This window comes from Passer montanus, unplaced genomic scaffold (assembly GCF_014805655.1).
Source record: "Passer montanus isolate IOZ18808 unplaced genomic scaffold, ASM1480565v1 scaffold131, whole genome shotgun sequence".
Lineage (NCBI taxonomy): Eukaryota > Metazoa > Chordata > Aves > Passeriformes > Passeridae > Passer > Passer montanus.
The window spans coordinates 491,386-510,616 of NW_024359944.1; the positions used below are offsets into that span (position 1 = coordinate 491,386).

The 19,231-nt window shown below is 56.0% G+C and overlaps 1 protein-coding gene across 5 annotated transcripts in view; it reads right to left on the minus strand.

The window, feature by feature from the left end:
• Positions 1 to 18,735, minus strand: part of LOC120497562 (nitric oxide synthase 1 adaptor protein) — a 44,437-nt gene extending 25,702 nt beyond the window's left edge. For all 5 annotated transcript variants that reach the window (XM_039699222.1, XM_039699221.1, XM_039699220.1 and 2 more), the window contains exons 1-2: positions 18,577 to 18,735; positions 8,971 to 9,042 (exon numbers count right to left, since the gene is read on the minus strand). In XM_039699222.1, coding sequence (XP_039555156.1) covers positions 8,971 to 9,042; positions 18,577 to 18,681 — 177 coding nt within the window. In that variant the 5' untranslated portion in view covers positions 18,682 to 18,735. The remainder of the gene's footprint in view (positions 1 to 8,970; positions 9,043 to 18,576) is intronic.
• Positions 18,736 to 19,231: the final 496 nt, after the last annotated feature.

Consider the following 19,231-nt stretch of genomic DNA (forward strand, 5'->3'; position numbering starts at 1 on the left):
CAATACCACAGCAGATTAAATTAAAGGCTCCTTGGCCTTTGAGGAGCAGCAGGGAAGCACAAGAGCAGAAAGGATCATACACCAGAGTAGCATTCAAAGCTGACTTCAGTTTGGTTTGACTTTAATTCAGCCCAGTTCCCTGCACAGGGATGTCTCCCTCAGGAGTCTGACAAGTCACAGCCTCCCTGTGCCTTAGGTTCTCACCCATACAATGGATACCAAATATTGCTCAACCCCTGCTTGTGAGCTTTAGTAACTCTTTGGTCTCCTTTTTGGAGGTTATTTCTCCCTTTAACCATGGAGCAGGAGTGATGTATTGTCTCTGGACACATTCAAGCCTGGCTGGAAGATGTGGCTGCCCAAAATAAGGCTGCCTGCATCTCTCCTGCTCAGCCCCTGCAGCATCAGCACTCAGCACCATGGAGCATTTGGTCCCACTCCATCCCAAGAATAAAATGTTGCCATGATGGCAGAAAATTGATAAAAGCACCGATTTGTTAAAAAACACATGAAAATTCCATGTTGTAGTAAGTAAGAAGGGAAAAAACCCTCCAAATAAAAGCAATGCCAAGGGTGAGAGGAGACACAAACCCAGGTAGAAGGTCCAGTTCTTCACTGCACTGCCCAGATACTGCTGGGAGAGCCTAGAATGAGTCACAGAACCTGAAGTCAGCCAAACCTCAGCACAACTCTCTGAAACCTGTATTTTCTTATCAACAACCTCTCAGGTAGCCAGGAGCTTACTCTAGACTCAGTTAGAAATTGACTCCAAAATGCAAAAGGAAGTGCAGATGGCTATCTTCACCAGCAATCTTCCAGCAGCAGAAGAGCCTGTCCCCTCTTGGTGACAGTGGTGGGGCTGCTGTGCACTGAGTTGGGTGTGACAGCTGGTGACACTGAACACAGCCCCTTCCCACAGAAACAACACCTTCAGCAGAGGTTTTTGCAAGCCTGAGGCTGAGGCCATCAAAGGCAGCTCTGTCACCTTGCAGAAGGCTATCAGAGGATGATGGCTTCTGTAGGAACTCTTCAACCCTCACAAACAGCAATCACCAGTGCTAACATGACCCAAATCTCCCAGAACAAGCTGCAGACCTCCTCTCCTTGACAGCCAGGCTGAATCCACTCATGCCTGGGAGGCAGAGTGTGCAACAAATCCTTTCCTTCTAGGCAAGAGGAACAGCCAGTGCAGGAGAGCCCCAGTGGCATCTGCAGCCCCCACAGACTCCTCGTGTGCCCGGGCTCCAGGAGCAGGGTTTGCAATTCCACATTCCCCTGCTTCTCGTGCAGCTGAGCCCTGGCACTGGGCTGAGCCTGCTGCCTTGCCAGAACCATCTGTGCAACACAGGAAAGAGCAGGAAAGCCAGGGTTACCTGGCCAGCATGCTGTGCCCCACAGCTAGTGCAACCCACCACTGCAGTCCTTCAAAGATGCTTGAAGGACCGTTTCTGGGGAAGAATGAGTGGGTAGCAGGAGGAAGAGGGGGAAGCAGAAGGACACACAGAGGATGGACACTGCTGTAATGGCTTTACACACTGGCCATGACCTTAGAGAGGGGTGGGAGCCAGCAGAGCATTCCCTGGCTGGGAAGGAGGGACAGCAAAGGTCTGCCCTCCCACCAGGTTCAGGCAGCCTGGCAGACACCATTCCCCACCTCTCCCCTGAGCTCCCTAAGGACATTTGCTGATGGCTCAGACATGGCATGGCAAAGCAGAGAAGTGACTCAGTGGGGAAAGCCCCCAGGCAGGGAGGGAGATGAGTCACAGGGAGACACCCCAGGCTCCCAGAGAAGGAGCAGAGTCCAGCCCAGGCACAGGGAGGGCAAGAATGTGTGACAGGCTGGAGAGGACAGAAGGCACTGCTGCCTCCCAGCTTTTAGCCAGCAGCTCCAGTCCTGCCCTGGGCTTGGTGCCTACTTGGCTTCCAGTCCTCTCCAAGGCACTGGGCTGGCTCCAGGCCAGCTTCACCCACCAGGAATGCTGCTGCCTGTGCTGGCACGCCCAGTGCCAGCCGGTGTGTCCTGCCAGAGCCCTGCCCGCGGGACACTGGCCCAGAGCAGAAGAGCTGAGCTCCCCCGGGACACAGGAGGTGCGGGCAGACCACACATGGCTGCTCCTCTTGGCTCAGGAGCTTTCCCAAACCACGCTCCCCCACCTGGTTACGGTTTCCCTCATCCTCACTGGCTCCACGACCACACTGTCCATCCAGCTGGGAACCCCCTGCTCTTTCCTGCCCCAGCCTGGCCACCCCACCCTATTTTGGAGCCTGGCCACGAGGGACACGCTGCTGTCCCAGGTCTGGCAGACAACTCTCGGACAGGGCACTGCTGGAAGCTGAAGGGCAATGAGCTTATCACGACTCATTTGTCAGCCAGCTAGCAGGGGCCAGGAGCATGCCTGATCCTCGTCTCCTCTGCACCCATGGGGTCACATGTCTGGCTGAGCCCAGTCATTCCTGCATGAGCCAGCACGCTCAGGAGACAGCCAGCACAGGCAGGGCTTGCTCCCCTCTCAGCGCTCTCCAAAGCATCTCCAGCAAGCAGTGCCCCAACCCCATCCCTCACTGCCTTCCCCCAGGGCTCAGCCCTTGCTTTCCAGCATTAATAGCTCACACTTCCACTTCTTCAGCAGGCCAGATGCCTGTCTTCTGCCCAGGGTAATTTACCTCCCTGAACTCCTCATTTCACTGTGTGCATTGTAACTCACAGGACTCACTGCTCCTCTGGAGCCCACAGCCCCACTGCAAAGCACTCACCCTGCCCTGGCCATGGCACAAAGGCAGGCAACAGAGCAGGGACACCATGCTTTGGCCAACTCTCCTGGAAACGTGGGCAGTCTTGGACAAAAGGCTGCTCCAATCAATCTGGGTACTAATTTAGCCAGTTTATTGATTAAATACTATCCACAGGATGAGATCCTGGCCCATTTCATGCCATGCTGGTAGCAATACCGGACTAGCCATTATTTTATTATGACACTAAGTGCCACTGGTGATGCCAGGAGAAATACAAGCATGCCCAGAAGGCTTCACCCCTTTATTGTGTCTGTCAAAGAACTAAGGGAGCAACTGAATTATTACAGACATCCCTTCAGCTCCTCCCAGATCTAATACAACATAATCTTGTTCATCTTGGATAACCACATCAAGTCATTAGCTTGCCAACAATTCACCTTGCACCAAGTGCCATGACTTGGCACGAAGCAGGCTGTGCTCTTCATGTGGCCAAAACCTGAGCATCTCCTGGCCAGCCCACTCCCCACTGTGCTGGTCCTCACAGACAGACAGGGGTGAGCTGCCCCAGACACGCAGGGCCAGCTTGCTCCCAAATCCTGCTCCATTTTACAGAAGAGACACATGCACAGGGAGAGAAAAGAAGAAAAAAAAGGAAGGCGTCACTCTAAATGGCCTCACACTTTTAAAAACTCACCATGGCAGGAGCAGGGATAGCTGAGAAATATTCTAATTAAACGAGCTCAGAGTTACACCAGGAGCTCTACACCACTAACTAGCCATACACATCAATTTTCACACCAGTCCAACTGCACCTGTGGCCTGCAGAGGATGTGAAATCTTGCTTTACACAAGCTTGTAGAAATTCAGCAATCCTGCCAATTTGCTAAAATTGAGCTCAGCTATGCAAAGCAGCAGAAGTCCCACAAAATCAGATGTACCTGGCAGAGTAGGAGGTGTAGAGGAGCAAGGTTTTCAAGTGCTTGGAACGCATCTCTGTTTTGAGTCTGCAAAACTCAGCTGGACACTTCCCAGAAACAGCCTTGCAGAAGACTTCCACAGCTTTTAAGAAGTGCCTATATAGGCTTTCATCCTTTCTGGCTCCAAAGAAAACCTGGATCAAAGCTGCACTCAGCAATCCAAAAGGGCTGATTCCAAATTCTCTAGAACCAGGGCACCAAGCTCCAGCCAGGCAGCACTGGCTGCCCTGGAGATATGCCAGGGGCATGGAAACGAAATCACTTGCATGAATTTACATCATGACAACGCAAAAAATATACAGTTGTCATTGTCATTTAGGGCCCATGAGCTCACTGGGAAGGGAGGGGAAAGAAAAAGATATCTTGCCACCTGCTCAGGTACTTTCAACTGAAATCTGCAACAGCTCATAATCCTTATGGTTGGGAAGACACACCACTCTTAGTTTGGGGCTTTTGCATGCTCAGGTGACTTCCTGGACTTACAGATCAGTTCCTTGTATCTTGCATCCAGAGGAGCCAAGGAGCATTTGGAAAGCCAACCTACTCCAGCAGTTCAGGGCATGAAGCAACATGGACTGGGTCACCCTGTTTGGGATGAGCAGGAGACAGGAGCCAGTTGTGCTAAGAGAAGCACCCCTGCTTGCCCAGGAAACAAGCCCTGTCTACTGTAATTATTGTGTATGTAGCCATCAGTGGCCTGCAGGAGACATGTAGAGTTTGGAGGAAAGCTGCAGCAGATGCTCACAAAATTGCTCTCCAAGTGCATCTTTAGCATGGCTCATGTCCCATTCCACCGAGTCATTTCAGGGCCAGGGATTTACATCAAGGTGCAGTGCAGAGAGGGCTGTGTTCCCAGCAAGCCCAGCCCATGCAGGAAGGAAAAGCAGAGACAGTCAGCTGAGCACCTCCCTTCCCTCCTCACCCCGGGCTGTGAGAATCCCGGGAATTCTCCACATTCTCCTGCTTCTGGACAGAAACTCCCTCTGGCCACGACCATGAGGATGGCCATGGCATCACCAGCCCTTCAGCAATGGGGAGAAGGGGATGGCATCTGTGGGGATGGCCTGCAACACCAACCCCTTGTTTAAAGTTCCTCTGACCCGTGACCCACAAAAGGGACCAGCCTTGGGCTCAACCTCCCTCTCCTGCTCAGGTGGAGCTGTCCTGCCCACAGCCATGGCTCGGCTCTGCAGCGGGGCCTGGGGCAGGCATCCCAGCAATGTCAGCTATGCACTGTCCTCCGTGCCCCCAAAGGGCCAGGTCTCCATCTAAACAGGAAGCCAGCACTCACCAGAGTGGGGGAGCAGAAGGGAGGCAGTGCTACAGTGCTACAGGGGATGATGATGGCACACCTGCCCCAGCCTCTCCCTGCTCCCAGCCCAGCACAGGCAGTCACCAGGGACTTCCAGGGCATTCTCCCCACTGGGATCTCCACTCTCAGGCAGACAGCATCCTCATTTCTTTGCAGGGTCATTTTTCAAATCACTCAGTAAATAGAGGCAAAGCCCAGAGAGCAGCAATGGCAAAGGTAGCACTGAGAAAGGGGAGTGGAGGCAGCAGAGGGGATGGTGAGGGTCTGCCCCACCTTCATCAGCAATGACTAACATGGAACAAACTGAGACTGAGCACCTTGCCCCTAAACCAGGGACTGCATTAAAAACCACACAAACCTCAGGGTCAGCAGCTGCTTCACACCCTGCACATAAAAGGAGCTGCTGCTTGCACTTGATGATCTCCCACTGTTGCTTTCTGTGCCCAAATAAACGTTTTTCCTCCTCTGGTTTCCCCATGCCAGTATTATGGGATTACTTTATGCCTTAAAGCATAAGGGTGGCTGTGCTCTGTAAGGAGGACATGCGTTACTTCAGCCAAGCTGAAAGGAGCCCCCAGCACCCAGCCCTGCCAGAAATGTCCTCAGCAATGCTGTGGTCCCTCCTGCTGCCAGGCACACAGCCAGGGCAAAGCACAGCACACCAGGGGAGGGCTTTGCATGCAGACAGCCATCAAACCAACCATCCTGGCATCCTGCTCACAAACAGCACCCCCTGACAAATAAACAGACATTCAAAGTTTCTCTGGCAGATCTGATCTGCAAAGTCATGGCCTTTCATGACTTGCATCTCTCCTGTCTTACACTAGGTGAAGAAAGCCTGAGCACATGCTTCAAACACATCAGTCAGCATGAGAAACCATTCTTTTACCCTGTTCTGTGTCCTTTCACTGCCACTCAGAGCTGTAACTATGAATTTTCTAGACTGTGCTTGAGTTTATTTATACTGATCAACACGGACATTCTGGTGTTCTTATTTTTCCCCCAGGGAATGAGGAAATGCTCTTTACTTAAACCCTCAAAGTTATGCCAGTCCTTCCACAGTGAGGTGGAGTTCTGTGATTTTGGGGGTGGAAGTGCATTTGTTCAAAAGTCTTATTTTGAAAGGCAATGAAGGAAACTGCTGTTTATGAGAGCTCTTGGTGACATAATAGTTGTTCTGTCCCAAACTGTCTGGACACAGGGTGAACAAACTTAATGCCATAAAGGCCTTCCCATCTCATGTCCCAATCACAACATTAACCCCCATGGAGAGGACAGGAGAACAGGTAGGAAAGCTGTTGAGGAAAGCCCACAAACTATTTACACCCTGAAAGTCTGAAACAGAAGAGCCTCGAATGTCTGTCCTTTGAACATGATACTCCTTATCTCAGGATATGATCCTCCTCTCTTCCTCTGGTGAAAGAGAAAATGAGATTATAGCAAGAGGGCTGAGAGGAGTGGAGCTCTGGTGCAGCTGCTCAGTGACAGGAGCAGCTTTGGTGCTTATGGGATCCCATGGGACCAGCAGAAAGACAGCTCATCCCTTACCCAATGTCCCTGCGAGTGCCTCCAGGCCCTTCCAGTTCAGGGTGTTATTCCCAGGAGAGAGCCATCTCTGGAGGACAGGGCACACTCCTTGCTGTGGCCCAAGGACAGACCACACCACCTGCACCTGCAGACACCACAGCCAGGGCCAGCCCAGCCCCAAGGGCTGTCCCCTGCTGAAGAACAGTCAAGCTCCTGCTTTTTCCAGCTTGGGGGCAGTGAGTTATGGGGTGCATGGTTTGCTCCCCTCCCAGCCCCCTCTGAACACCTTGCACTTGTGCTGGCCAGAGGCTGGGGAGCAGAAGAAAAGCTCCCCTCTTGGTTATGGGCCAAGCATTACACAGCCAGGGTGTCCCATATCCTGGCTGCAAAGATGACTTCATTACCAGATCATACCCCCTGACCTACTCAGCCTGAAACAAGCTCACTGCTGGCCAGCCCCAGAGCTTACTCTTCCCTTCACCTTGCTCACTGACATTTAGCACTAACCTGCTGCCATATCCTGAATTTTCACACTGCTGGAACTCTTACACAAGCAGTAAAACCCTAAGGAACCTCTTGCACAAGTGGCTTGTTGTTACTTGGTTATTGGGTCTGACGAATGAGGAAATGCTCCCAAACCATGGGCACACTAGTTACTATCAGGTGCCACATCCTACATCCACCTTCCAGCCCATCCCTGCCTGGCAGCACAGGATGCAGCAGTGTGAGCACACACAGAGCCCTGCTGCTGCCTGGCTGCAGCCTTGGCACACGGGGTGCCCGGGTACCACACACACAGCCCTGCTGCTGCCGTTCTGCAGCCATGGGAACACGGGTGCCCGGGTACCACACACACAGCCCTGCTGCTGCCGTTCTGCAGCCATGGGAACACGGGTGCCCGGGTACCACACACACAGCCCTGCTGCTGCCGTTCTGCAGCCATGGGAACACGGGTGCCCGGGTACCACACACACAGCCCTGCTGCTGCCGTTCTGCAGCCATGGGAACACGGGTGCCCGGGTACCACACACACAGCCCTGCTGCTGCCGTTCTGCAGCCATGGGAACACGGGTGCCCGGGTACCACACACACAGCCCTGCTGCTGCCGTTCTGCAGCCATGGGAACACGGGTGCCCGGGTACCACACACACAGCCCTGCTGCTGCCGTTCTGCAGCCATGGGAACACGGGTGCCCGGGTACCACACACACAGCCCTGCTGCTGCCGTTCTGCAGCCATGGGAACACGGGTGCCCGGGTACCACACACACAGCCCTGCTGCTGCCGTTCTGCAGCCATGGGAACACGGGTGCCCGGGTACCACACACACAGCCCTGCTGCTGCCGTTCTGCAGCCATGGGAACACGGGTGCCCGGGTACCACACACACAGCCCTGCTGCTGCCGTTCTGCAGCCATGGGAACACGGGTGCCCGGGTACCACACACACAGCCCTGCTGCTGCCGTTCTGCAGCCATGGGAACACGGGTGCCCGGGTACCACACACACAGCCCTGCTGCTGCCGTTCTGCAGCCATGGGAACACGGGTGCCCGGGTACCACACACACAGCCCTGCTGCTGCCGTTCTGCAGCCATGGGAACACGGGTGCCCGGGTACCACACACACAGCCCTGCTGCTGCCGTTCTGCAGCCATGGGAACACGGGTGCCCGGGTACCACACACACAGCCCTGCTGCTGCCGTTCTGCAGCCATGGGAACACGGGTGCCCGGGTACCACACACACAGCCCTGCTGCTGCCGTTCTGCAGCCATGGGAACACGGGTGCCCGGGTACCACACACACAGCCCTGCTGCTGCCGTTCTGCAGCCATGGGAACACGGGTGCCCGGGTACCACACACACAGCCCTGCTGCTGCCGTTCTGCAGCCATGGGAACACGGGTGCCCGGGTACCACACACACAGCCCTGCTGCTGCCGTTCTGCAGCCATGGGAACACGGGTGCCCGGGTACCACACACACAGCCCTGCTGCTGCCGTTCTGCAGCCATGGGAACACGGGTGCCCGGGTACCACACACACAGCCCTGCTGCTGCCGTTCTGCAGCCATGGGAACACGGGTGCCCGGGTACCACACACACAGCCCTGCTGCTGCCGTTCTGCAGCCATGGGAACACGGGTGCCCGGGTACCACACACACAGCCCTGCTGCTGCTGTTCTGCAGCCATGGCACACGGGGTGCCTGGGTACCACAGGGACAGCCCTGCTGCAAGCAGGACTCTGTGCCACGCTCAGCCCGCAGGCGCCGTGCCCAGGTGACACGGAGAGGGCAGAGGAGAGAGGGACGGTGAAAAACAGAGTTATGAATACACTGAAGGACAGAATTTATGCAAGACAAAGCTGCAGGTGCAGATGGAGAAGGCAGGCCCGGGATGGGAAGGGGAAGCAGCAGCCTGGCCACACTCACCCTGATGCGCCGCATGGCCGTCACGATCTCCACACGGCTGTTTGGCCGTGGCACATCCAGGCTCCCGATGTACTGCAAGGAAAGAAAGGAGATTAGTCCAGTTCCTACAGCCCTGGAAACCCCATGGTGCCACCAGGGCCTCACTGGTATCCACAGAGGGAGCCCAGAGTCACTTCTGGGGAACAAGCAGCATTTTGCCTGCTGCGCATGAATGCTTGCACGCCTCCAGCCATGAAGCTGTTCCCTCACCACATCACTGCAAGTAGTCAAAAACCCTTTTTCTAGCAATAAAATAACTTCAGCCGTCAGGCCAGTGGGACTCACTCATCTAGGCCATGATCAAAGCACACAGGTATAAGCAAATATCCCCTCGGTTGCAGTGAGTCATCTATTACAGACCTGGATATTGGAATATCCCTAAAATAGCTGGACCAACCTGTCCTGTGACAGGCCCTCCATTATTTAATTGCAGCCCTGTCAAACCGTGGCTGTTTTTGCAGGAATGCTGAGCCTCCAGGCCAAGCCTCCAGAATAAAGGAGCCGCTTTGCTATTCAAAGGGGACCAAAGGCAGGGCCACTGCGACCCAGCACGGAGAGACGCAGAACAAAAACCTTTTTAAAAATAAAATGGAAGAGGGCAGATTCTGAAGAAGGATCAGAAAACAGACAAGCAACGGAGAGTCAATGCTGAGCACTAAAAACGTGTCGTTAGAAGAAAAGCATTTTGAGCCTATTTACTGGCCCTCTGTGCTCCCACGCTTCATCTCGACACGAGGGCTGACGTAACCCTCGGCAGCACAGCACGGGCACCAAACCCAGCAGGGCTACGTGTTCCTGGGAACATGGCCACAACCTCTGCTGACACCAGGAAAGCCCAGGTGGCTGGCTCCCAGCAGCAGCACTGACATGGGTGCCTAAATATCTGAACCAGTACTCAGGCAGAGGCTGCTGAAAGGGATTATTTCTCTCCCAGCATCGCTGTGAGACTTCCGGCTCCCCTGCACTGTGATTGTCACCTCTAAGGAGGGATGGCACAGTGCAGGGGACGCATGACCACGCCTGGGCTTTGTGTGTGAGCTGCTCTCTGGCACAGAAGCTCAGGGAGCCCCGTGTTTCTGAGAGCCCTCCTTGCTAAAACCCTGCACCCAACCCTGCAGCTCAGCCAGGCCATCCCCAGGCACGCAGCTCCCGCCTGGGGGGACACAGAGGCAGTGTCCAGTGACCAGCACAGGGCAGTCGCTGCAGAGGGGAGATGTGCAGAGAGAGGATATAAAAATAACCCCAAACAGCTGGCGTGTCCATCACGTGCCGTGCAGGCTGCACGGTGCAGGGCAGCCTTATGTAACCAGGAATTACAGCCCAGGCCACCCAGCCCCTCAGTGCCCTGCTGGGAGCACACAGCTCTGAGCCCTGTCACCTCCCCTGCACAGAGTCTGCCGCCCCTTCAAAGGGGCAGGTCATCTGAGAGAGGCACCTCAGACGGCAGTACATCCCCTTTTCTGGGGTAAGGCCTGGAAACCATCAGGAAAAAGCAGGAGCTGAGGAGGGCAGAGGCAGCTGGAGCCCTGAACCTGCAGTCACCATGCAGGACCTAAGGAAGAAGCCTTTCTCCATCCTGCTCTGCCAGGCAAACATTCCTGTTGTACTTCCCCACCAAGCCTTCCCACATCACTTTTCTGCCAGGGACCAGCTGGGGAAGCAGGATTCTTATCCTATATGAGAAGGGCACAGACTTTTGCAGCCAGAGGAAGCCCATCTTCCTCCAGCTATTCCCAGCTGCATGAGGTCACTGCCTGGAAATCCCTTTCCTTCCCCTGTGCTCTCCTTGCCCAGGCAGGTGCAGACCACAGCCACGGCCAAGGACAGGGCAGGCAGTGCCAGCAGGGCAGGAGAGCTGGCTCCCTTGGCCACAGGAACTGCAGCCATGCCAAGCTCCCTGGCTGCTCGGCACAACCTCATGGCCACAACCGAGTGTGCGAGCCCGGCAGGGCTGGGGTGCCCTGCAAGCACAACCAGGCACCACCCTGGGCCAGGCACCACCTCTTTGCATTGGCCTCCTGAGAAACAGCATCAGCAGTAGGGATGTCTTGATGCTGTCCTTTCTGTGCTCCAGCCCATGTCCACATGCCCCCAAACTGAGGGGCACGGGTCACAAAGCCTGCAGGATTCACCTTTGCTCCCCAGCCTGGTGTCCAGAGCATCCTGCTGTATCCCACAGCCCGTGGGTGCTCCCACCAGAGCCCATGGCACATCCACCCCAGTGTGGGCTCACTGCTCACAATGACCATGCTCACAGCTCTAAAAACACCCCACTCTCCCTCCACTCTGGAGGCAGGTATTTTTTACACATTTCACACAACTCAGCAGATGGACAAAGTCTCTCCAGATTATTTTTGCCTTCAGGGCAGAAATCACATGTGACGAGTGCACTGCAGAAGAATAACCCTTCACGATGTGGTGAATATTCCCCAAAATGTGGACTCAGGGGTTGGTCCTTCAGCTAAACAACTTCCCAGGTGAGCTGGGGGATGGTCTAAGAAGCATCCATATTCAGCAGTGATTTGCAGGCACCAGGGCTGCTCCTGCTCCACTCTCCTCCAGCCCTCCTACTCACAGCACCAATTTCAATTATGGGAATAGGTGTGGGAACAAGCAGGTGAGGCAAAGACAAGGATCAGCAAAGCAGCCAGAGCTTCCCCGGTGCAATACTTCCCACTCACCTCACCCCTGAGACTGAGCTCCCTCTCTGCCACAGCAGGAGCTCAGAGACCCCAAGCATGGGCACTCCCAGGCACAGATTTTTGTCCCCAGCGAGGTGCCAGGCACGCAGTGGTGGTCCTGGCCCCTGCAGGGACCATTGTCCTGGCTCCCGGGGCTCAGGCCAGCATCCATGCCGGCGAGCTGACCCCACGGCAAAGGGAGGCAGGAAGGAGAAAGGAAGGTGCCCGAGACAAAAGGGAAGAAAATAAAGCTGTGCAAAAGAGCTGACAAAGAAAATAAACCAGTGAAAGAACTCGCCGTCCCCAAGCCCCCGTGAACCAAGGGGGAGAACATGTGTACATAAGCAGGATGCGGCTTTTCCAAATAATCACCTCCAGATCCACAGCCCCACCACCCTGCCAAGGGATGGAGGGACAGAACTGAGTCCCCTACCCACACCCAAGAGCCAAGGGGGATCGGGGGTCACAAATCCCCACGGGCTGTCCTGGGCAGCCCCCTCCTCCCCAGCCCAATTAGGGGAAGAAAGGCCACCCACTGGATGAATGGGCAGCCCTGGGGGTCCCTGGTGCCACAGGCAGCCCCACAAAGGCAGCCCTCACGCTGCCAAAGGCAGCGCTGCCCACGGCTGTGATGCCAGCACTAAGCACCTCTTTTGTAGGGTGCTTTTGGTCCTTCATACGCCCTGCTGCTCCTCATGCCCATGACAGATCCATCCATCCTCCCAGGGCCCCAGAAGGGCAGTCCCTCCCCGCACCGAGGGAGGTGGCAGCGCCCATCAGGCTCCTCAGCAGCCACAGGGACTCTGCTTGCTGTCCCCTCCCCGTGCAAACAGGCTCTCCGTGGGCAGGGGCCCCTGCACACAGCCTACACATTGCACCCTCTGCCCACGGCTCACAAAAGATCTGCCCAGTTCTGGGAAATGCCAGGGAAAAAAATAAATTTGCTTTTTAAACAGAAAACAAAGGGGAACACTTTGCCAAAGCACTGTTTGCACAAGTCACTCAGTTTCTCATTTTTCCTCGAGGCTGTTGAATACTGCTCGTTTTCTGCTCTGTCAGAAATGAATTTTCTTGAGAAGCTGCTTTTTCTGTGACAGCAGGTGGCAGATATTTTTGGAAAACTGAAGGCCAATCGCATCACTGCCGGGGGACACCTTGGAAGGGGTGTTGATGAGATCGGCGGCAGGCAGAGGTGGGCAGCCAAAGCCTTCCTGGGGAGGAGATGCCGCCTTCCTGCTGCTCCAGCAGCCCAATACGGCGTGCAAAGGTCAGGGCTGAATCATCCCCAGCTCACAGGGGAGCCTGCACTGGCTGCCTGCCAGTTTCCAGCTTCCAGAGCCACCCTGAGCCAGAGACCCCGCCACAGGTGAGGAGCCACTGCTTCTCTACAGGAGCTGCAGGCAGGCAGCAGGGTGGGGGGCACGCTGGCACCAGCCTCAGGCTGCCTGCAGGGCCAGCAGAGCCCTGCCCCGGGTTAGGGAGGGGCTACCCCAGGCACCAGATGCAGGGCACAAGGGGCCCCAGGCTGGTGTGAGGCTGCACCAGGTACTGGGACATTGACCCTGCCACATGTGGCTGTGCCACAAAGTGAGGGACAAAGTGCTCGGGCACCATTCTGAAACCTCATTTCTCCAGTACCCGGGGAACACCCAGTCTGCCTGCAGTCTGTGTGATAAGGGTTTCTCCTCAGGCTGCTGCTGTCAGGGAAAGCAGGCAGAAACCCATTCCCAGGACTTTGGCGGTCCCACTGTTCCTGCTCTCCAGCTGCCCAGGCGTGGCCTCAGCCCAGGGAGCCAAGGGAGCCAAGGCTGGCACACTCTGCCCTGCACCTCAGGAACACCCTGCCCTGCTGGGTGCAAAGGGGGAAGTTTACTCACACTGTGGTGGTGCAGGCTCAGAGGCCAAAAGGGATGGAAAATTCATGATGCCAGCCAACTTTAATGGAAAAAGGCCCTGGCTTCTATTCTGAGTCCAGCAGATGGGTGCTCTGCCAAGCTGGGCACCTCAGCCTTGCCCTGTTCCTCCCTGAGCAGGGCTCTGCACCCCCAGGACAACACATCCAGCCTCGGCAGCCAGGTAGCCTGAGGCAATGTGTCAGAGCCATGCAGCTGGACACTGGGCACGGACACAGCAGGGACTCGCAGCAGGCAGGCACAGCCCTCAGGGACAGTCAGTTTTAGGTGGTCTCACTCAATTTTGGGTGGGTTTCAGTCAGTTTAGGGTGGATTTCACTCGGTTTTGGGTCAGTTTCACTCCACTTTGGGTTGTTTTCATTCAGTTTTGGGTGGTTTCAGGTGGATTTCACTCAGTTTTGTGCCTATGAGTCTGCTGGTCCCAGCAGCACTTGCCCTGCTTAGGAGCTGCCCCAGGGCTCAAGTGCCAGGAAAACAGAGCTCTGGGGGCTCCAGGACACACAGCACATGCACCAGCCAAAACAGGGCTCACCTGAAAAGGGAAGACACCTGTGCTGCAGGTGAGAGTGCAGCAGGGCCAGCAGGGCCCAGACCCAGCAGGTGCTGAGGGATGAAGTTTTCCAGGGCAGTGAAGCAGGACTGTCCACTCGCCGTGTTTCCATCACCCCCACACTGGGCCTGAGCTTCCTGCACCTGCACCCAGCCACACCGGGGCTGTGCAAGCCCAGAGCGCTGCAGAAAGCAGGGCTGGCAGCATCCCACCCCCGCTGCTGCTCCCGCGGGCCCTCTGGGCATCTGCAGAGCCCACAGCCCGGGCACACAGCCTGGGCACACACGGCTCTGCCCCAGCCAGACGGAGTTTTCTTTGCTAAGAGCTCCACTAAGCAGCCCATGAACCGACTTAACAAGTATGGCAGAAATATGCCACTGTTTCAGACGAGAACCTTTGTAGAATTGGGAAGGTTATTTATAGCCCGGGGCGAGCAATCCTGGGCTCAGGCTCACTGCAGCTTTGCTCTGGGCTGAGCAGCCCCGACAGAGCACACCAGAGCTGCCAGTACAAACAGCCCCCAGACAGAGCTGCCAACTCTCTCCCAGCCAGCCAGACTGGTGCAGAGCATCACACAACCTGTCTCCTGGTTCCCAGCCCTCCAGGAAAGGGACCTTTGCTGGGAAGGCAGCCTAAAGCAGTGGAGGAGAGCTGAACACCTCGATCAGGGCTGCCTGCAATTCAGTTCACTTCCCATGCTGTTATTTGCAGCCCCTACGTTCATAAAAATATACACAAGAGTGGAAACACACATGTACTCCCTGCTTCGTGCTCACCTGAGGCTATAATTGTTTTCCTGATAAAGGATTTTGCTTTGGAGCAACTGGCAGTGCCTGCCAGTGCCCGCAGCCCCTGGAAGGTGGCAGGCAGGTGGGCTGGAGAGGTTCAGAGGAAGGGACATAACGGATCAGACTCAAGTCTCCTCCGTGTCCCATCTCCAAACATAGACAGCAGCAGATGCTCAGTTCAACTTCGGTTTCCCACGCACGGAAGCAGAGAAAAGCACTGACAAAAATGAGAGAAAATGCCTGGTTGCCAAGACCACTTAAGGGAAGAAAAACCATCCCACCAGCCAAAAACAAGAACCACACTTGCTTCACAGAAGAACAGCAACCCTCCTGAACCTCCAGTCCCACCTTTACCTGTGAGCAGGTCTGGTATCAGGAACAGAAGGATGCCCAGGCACATGGCAGTCCCAGACCACAGGCACTGGGTCCACCAAGGATTGAGATGTGTTTGGGCACCCACATCACCCCATGCCTGCACACGGGGGAGCAGCAGAGGGTCCTTACACCCACCTGCCCCTTCTTTGGAAACCATGTACATCACGGCACTGCGAAGGGGTTAATGGGGCTGAAGGAGTAACAGCTGTTTCCAAATAATGGGCATTCAGTAGGTGGGACCTGGCTCTGGACCACAAGACCTCTGAGGCAGGAGGAAAGCCCAGCCCAGCACCAGCTCCCAGGAGAGGGACAGTAACAACTTCCCTGGGCAAACCCAGCAGCACCCAGCACTCCAACAGACAAGGCAGTGCCAGGCTCCTCTGCCCCACTCCATTCCCTCTGCCTGCTGCTCTCTGGAAGCCTTGGGGTAGCCTGAGTCACAACTTCTGAATACACAGAATTGCTGGTGTTACACAAGGTGGCCCTTGGGTTTTGTCCTGCAGCACCAGGGCTTTGGGAAGATAAGGAGTAAGCTCCCATCCCTCTCCTTCTCATGGAGGTGGAGGAGAACAGGAGGTGTCTCCTCTCTACATTCCCGTTTATTTAACCAGAAAACCACTGCACAAGTGGGAGTTTCTGTCCATTCCCCTGCACTATGCTGCAGCTCCCAGTTCTTTCATCCAAATGTTCCAGCTAACCCAAGAGACCAGGCTTTTGATTTTAATCAACAATTCAGACTGCAAGACACAGAAGAAAACAAACATCCTGCCTCCCCTTGGAGCCAGCTCCTCTGGTTCCCTGCAGCCTGACCAAGGCATCTCTGGGATACAGCAGGGTTTGGTGCCAAGAGAACTGGCCAATGAAAACAGATCCAAAAGTGTGAAATGCATTACTGTTCTTAAGAAGATGGAGTGGGATTTTGCGTCTCTTGGATTTATCTCCAGAAAATGGATTTACATAATCCTTAGGGGACACTTTGCTCTGACTCGGCGACCCTGTGCCAGCACATAGGGCTGCAAGCAGCTCCAGTGGGGACAAGAGGCACAAGCCTCCCGCTGGCATCACAGCTCAAGTGACAGCACCGCTCGCCTCACATCAAGTCCATCACCCTCTGCTTGACAAAGGTTCAAATTCTCACTGCCTGTGGCCGCCCAGTCACCCGGGATGCCAAGACTCCCTCAGGACAGGGACACGGGGGACAACAGCACTGATGCCTGCTGCTAGAGATGGACCAAAACATGCACTACACCCACCACATGTGCCACTTAAAGACAGCAGCAGGTCCGAGTGTAAAAATACAATTAAAAATTAAAGCAATAAATCAGAACACACTGCCTCAGGGCCACACTACCCCCCTGCAGTGAGCCCCAAGCAAGCTCATCAGGAATCTCAGGCTGCTGGAGCAAAGAGCACTGGTCCAGTGCTGTAACACCGGGATCCCTGCTGCCTGCACTATCAGCTAATCCAGGAGGATTTGAGGAGACAGCCACTCAAGTCTCGACACCCCAGATGAGCATTTTTCTGGTTTAATCTTCCCCCAAAGTTCTGCTCTAAATCAGAGTTCCACATTTTTGTGACTCGTGCTGGGTGCCTGGCTGCAAGAAGAGCTGTGCGGGTGTAAGCGCTTGGGATTCTTAGGGATAAAAGGAAGTAAAGGAATGTAAGCATTTAATTAATCTTGAGCAATCTAATAAAAGGATAGAGTAATTGCCTCAGCCATCTGCATTCTGTATCTGGCATCAAGGGCTGCTGGAGAAACCCAGGAATTCGGAAGCTGGGTTTCGTACGGATTGTGCTTGGCATTAGCGCGTGCCACCGGATACCAAATAAGAGAAAGAGGAGCTAACAAAGGCTAATATGCAGCACTGCATTAATGCAGCCAGAGCAGCAGCGTGGAGCAGAGATGAGCCACGAGCATACCCAGGGGCTGCTGATGCCCTCTCCCACCGCCCAGCGTCCAAGCCGGGTCACCCAGAGCTGGCATGGAAGAGGCACACAGGATTTAGAAGGTGAGATGCTTTGCAGCTTCCCGCAGGTGGGGGGTGAGCAGGTGCTGGCAGTAAAACAGCAAAGGAGCAAAAGGCTGCAAAGTTGAGCTTGAACAGCCTTTTCCAGGAAACAGTAGCAAGGCAGGTTTAAGTTTGCTCCATAAACAACTGTTTTGCTCCCGGCAGCACTGTGCCTGCCAAGGGGCAGGTGATGGCCTCTGCAGAGGAACCCTCCCGCCCCGAGAAAAGGTGGAAAGTAGCACTTTGACACCCTCCTACGAGCCCCAGCCTTTGCCCCGAGGGCATCGCACACAATTAGATACCAAATTTTCTTCCCGTGACAGCCCATGTTCTCCGAAGACAACAGTGTGTGACAGCCGCCTGCCTTCCTGCCGCTCAAAACGGTTTTACACCAGGCTCTTCTCCCGGGTCAACCTCGCTTGAGTACCTCTGACAGCATGACACTCGTACTCCCCAAGAAAAGAAAAAAACGGGGCAGCATCTTGTTTCCCCTTTCCAAATCTCCTGGCCAGCGGCTTCCCAGTTTCCTGCTGGCCAGCATGCCTTGCTCGGTAGCTTGGCTTTTGCCAGCCTGCTGCGAGATGGCAAGCGCCAGCCCGCGGGAAGCCACAGCCGACGTGGAGCGAGAGAATGAAAAGTCCCAACGGAAAAGAAAAGATAAAAAGCCAAGAGCGCTCCATGCCAAATCCACTAGCAAGGACGGTTTATATGCGTAAAGAGAAATAGCAAGCGTTTATTTCGGGTGCGTGTCCCTGACCGCCTGCACCGCAAGTGGCACACGGTTCATGCGGCTGCTCGCAGCAGAGGAGCACCGGGGTCCAGGGTCCCTGTAGCCCCAGCCGGCCGTGCCCCATCCCAGCGGCGCTGGAGCCGCAGAGCACAGCCCGAGCGCTCTGCTCCTCCCTGCCTGGTGAGGGGCACACCGAGCCCGCTGCGGGGGCCAGCGTCCCCGAGCAACACCACGCGGAGCCCTGGCGGGATGCAGGGCCAGGGAGGGATGCCGGGTGAAGCAGCACGGTGACCCCACTCCAGCCTGACCCATCCCACCAGCCTGGGCATCCCTACCGTACAGGCGGGAAGCCTCGCCCGACTCCGCAGCTGAGTTTAGGGGAGACCAGACAACGCCAAGGGGAAGGGCTCCGGGGAAAGCAGAAAACCTCCATAGCTATGCCAAAAGAGAGCTGGAAAACCGGGCATCCCGGAGCGCCGGGGTGCAGCGACCCCCGCGGCTCCGCCGCGCCCGCCGCCCACCTTGGCCTCGAAGCAGATGCCGTGCTGGAAGGCGTCCTCGTTGTGCAGGGGGATGCGCAGGTCGTGCCGGTCGTCCACCAGGTTGTACTTGGACTTGGCGGGCATGGCGGCCCCGCGGCCGGGCAGCCCTGCAGCGCGCCCGGCCCTGCCGCCGCCGCCGCACCGGCAGCGGCACCGGGCCCGGAGCGAGCGGGCGGCGGCTCCGTGCCCCTCCCCGGCCCGCACGGCTCACACCCAGTGCGCGGGGCCGGGCTTGCGCCCCGCCGCCAAACTTCGAACACACGGAAAACCAAAGAAGGGATAATGGGAAACGATGCCTCGGGAGCGGCCCGGGGGGTGGGCAGCACATGGCGAGGCCGCTGGGAGCGGGCGCGCATTCCTCCGGGCTGGGGAGCCGCGCCAAGGAACGCCGCACGCGAATCTTTGTCCCAGCGCGGGGCAAGGTGGAAACCAAGCACGCTGGAAGTGGAAAATCTCCGTTTCGCGCTTAAAAAAAGACCAGCTCTTGAGACTAGACCCCGGCCGTACTGGGCCCTCCCTTTCCAAAGTCCCGAAAGCTGTGAATACACTTCCCACCCACCGAACGCAGCTCAGAGCTGTTTCCCAGCTGTTTAGGGACCAACTCACATAGATCTGATCTCAAGTCCAGGCTGTT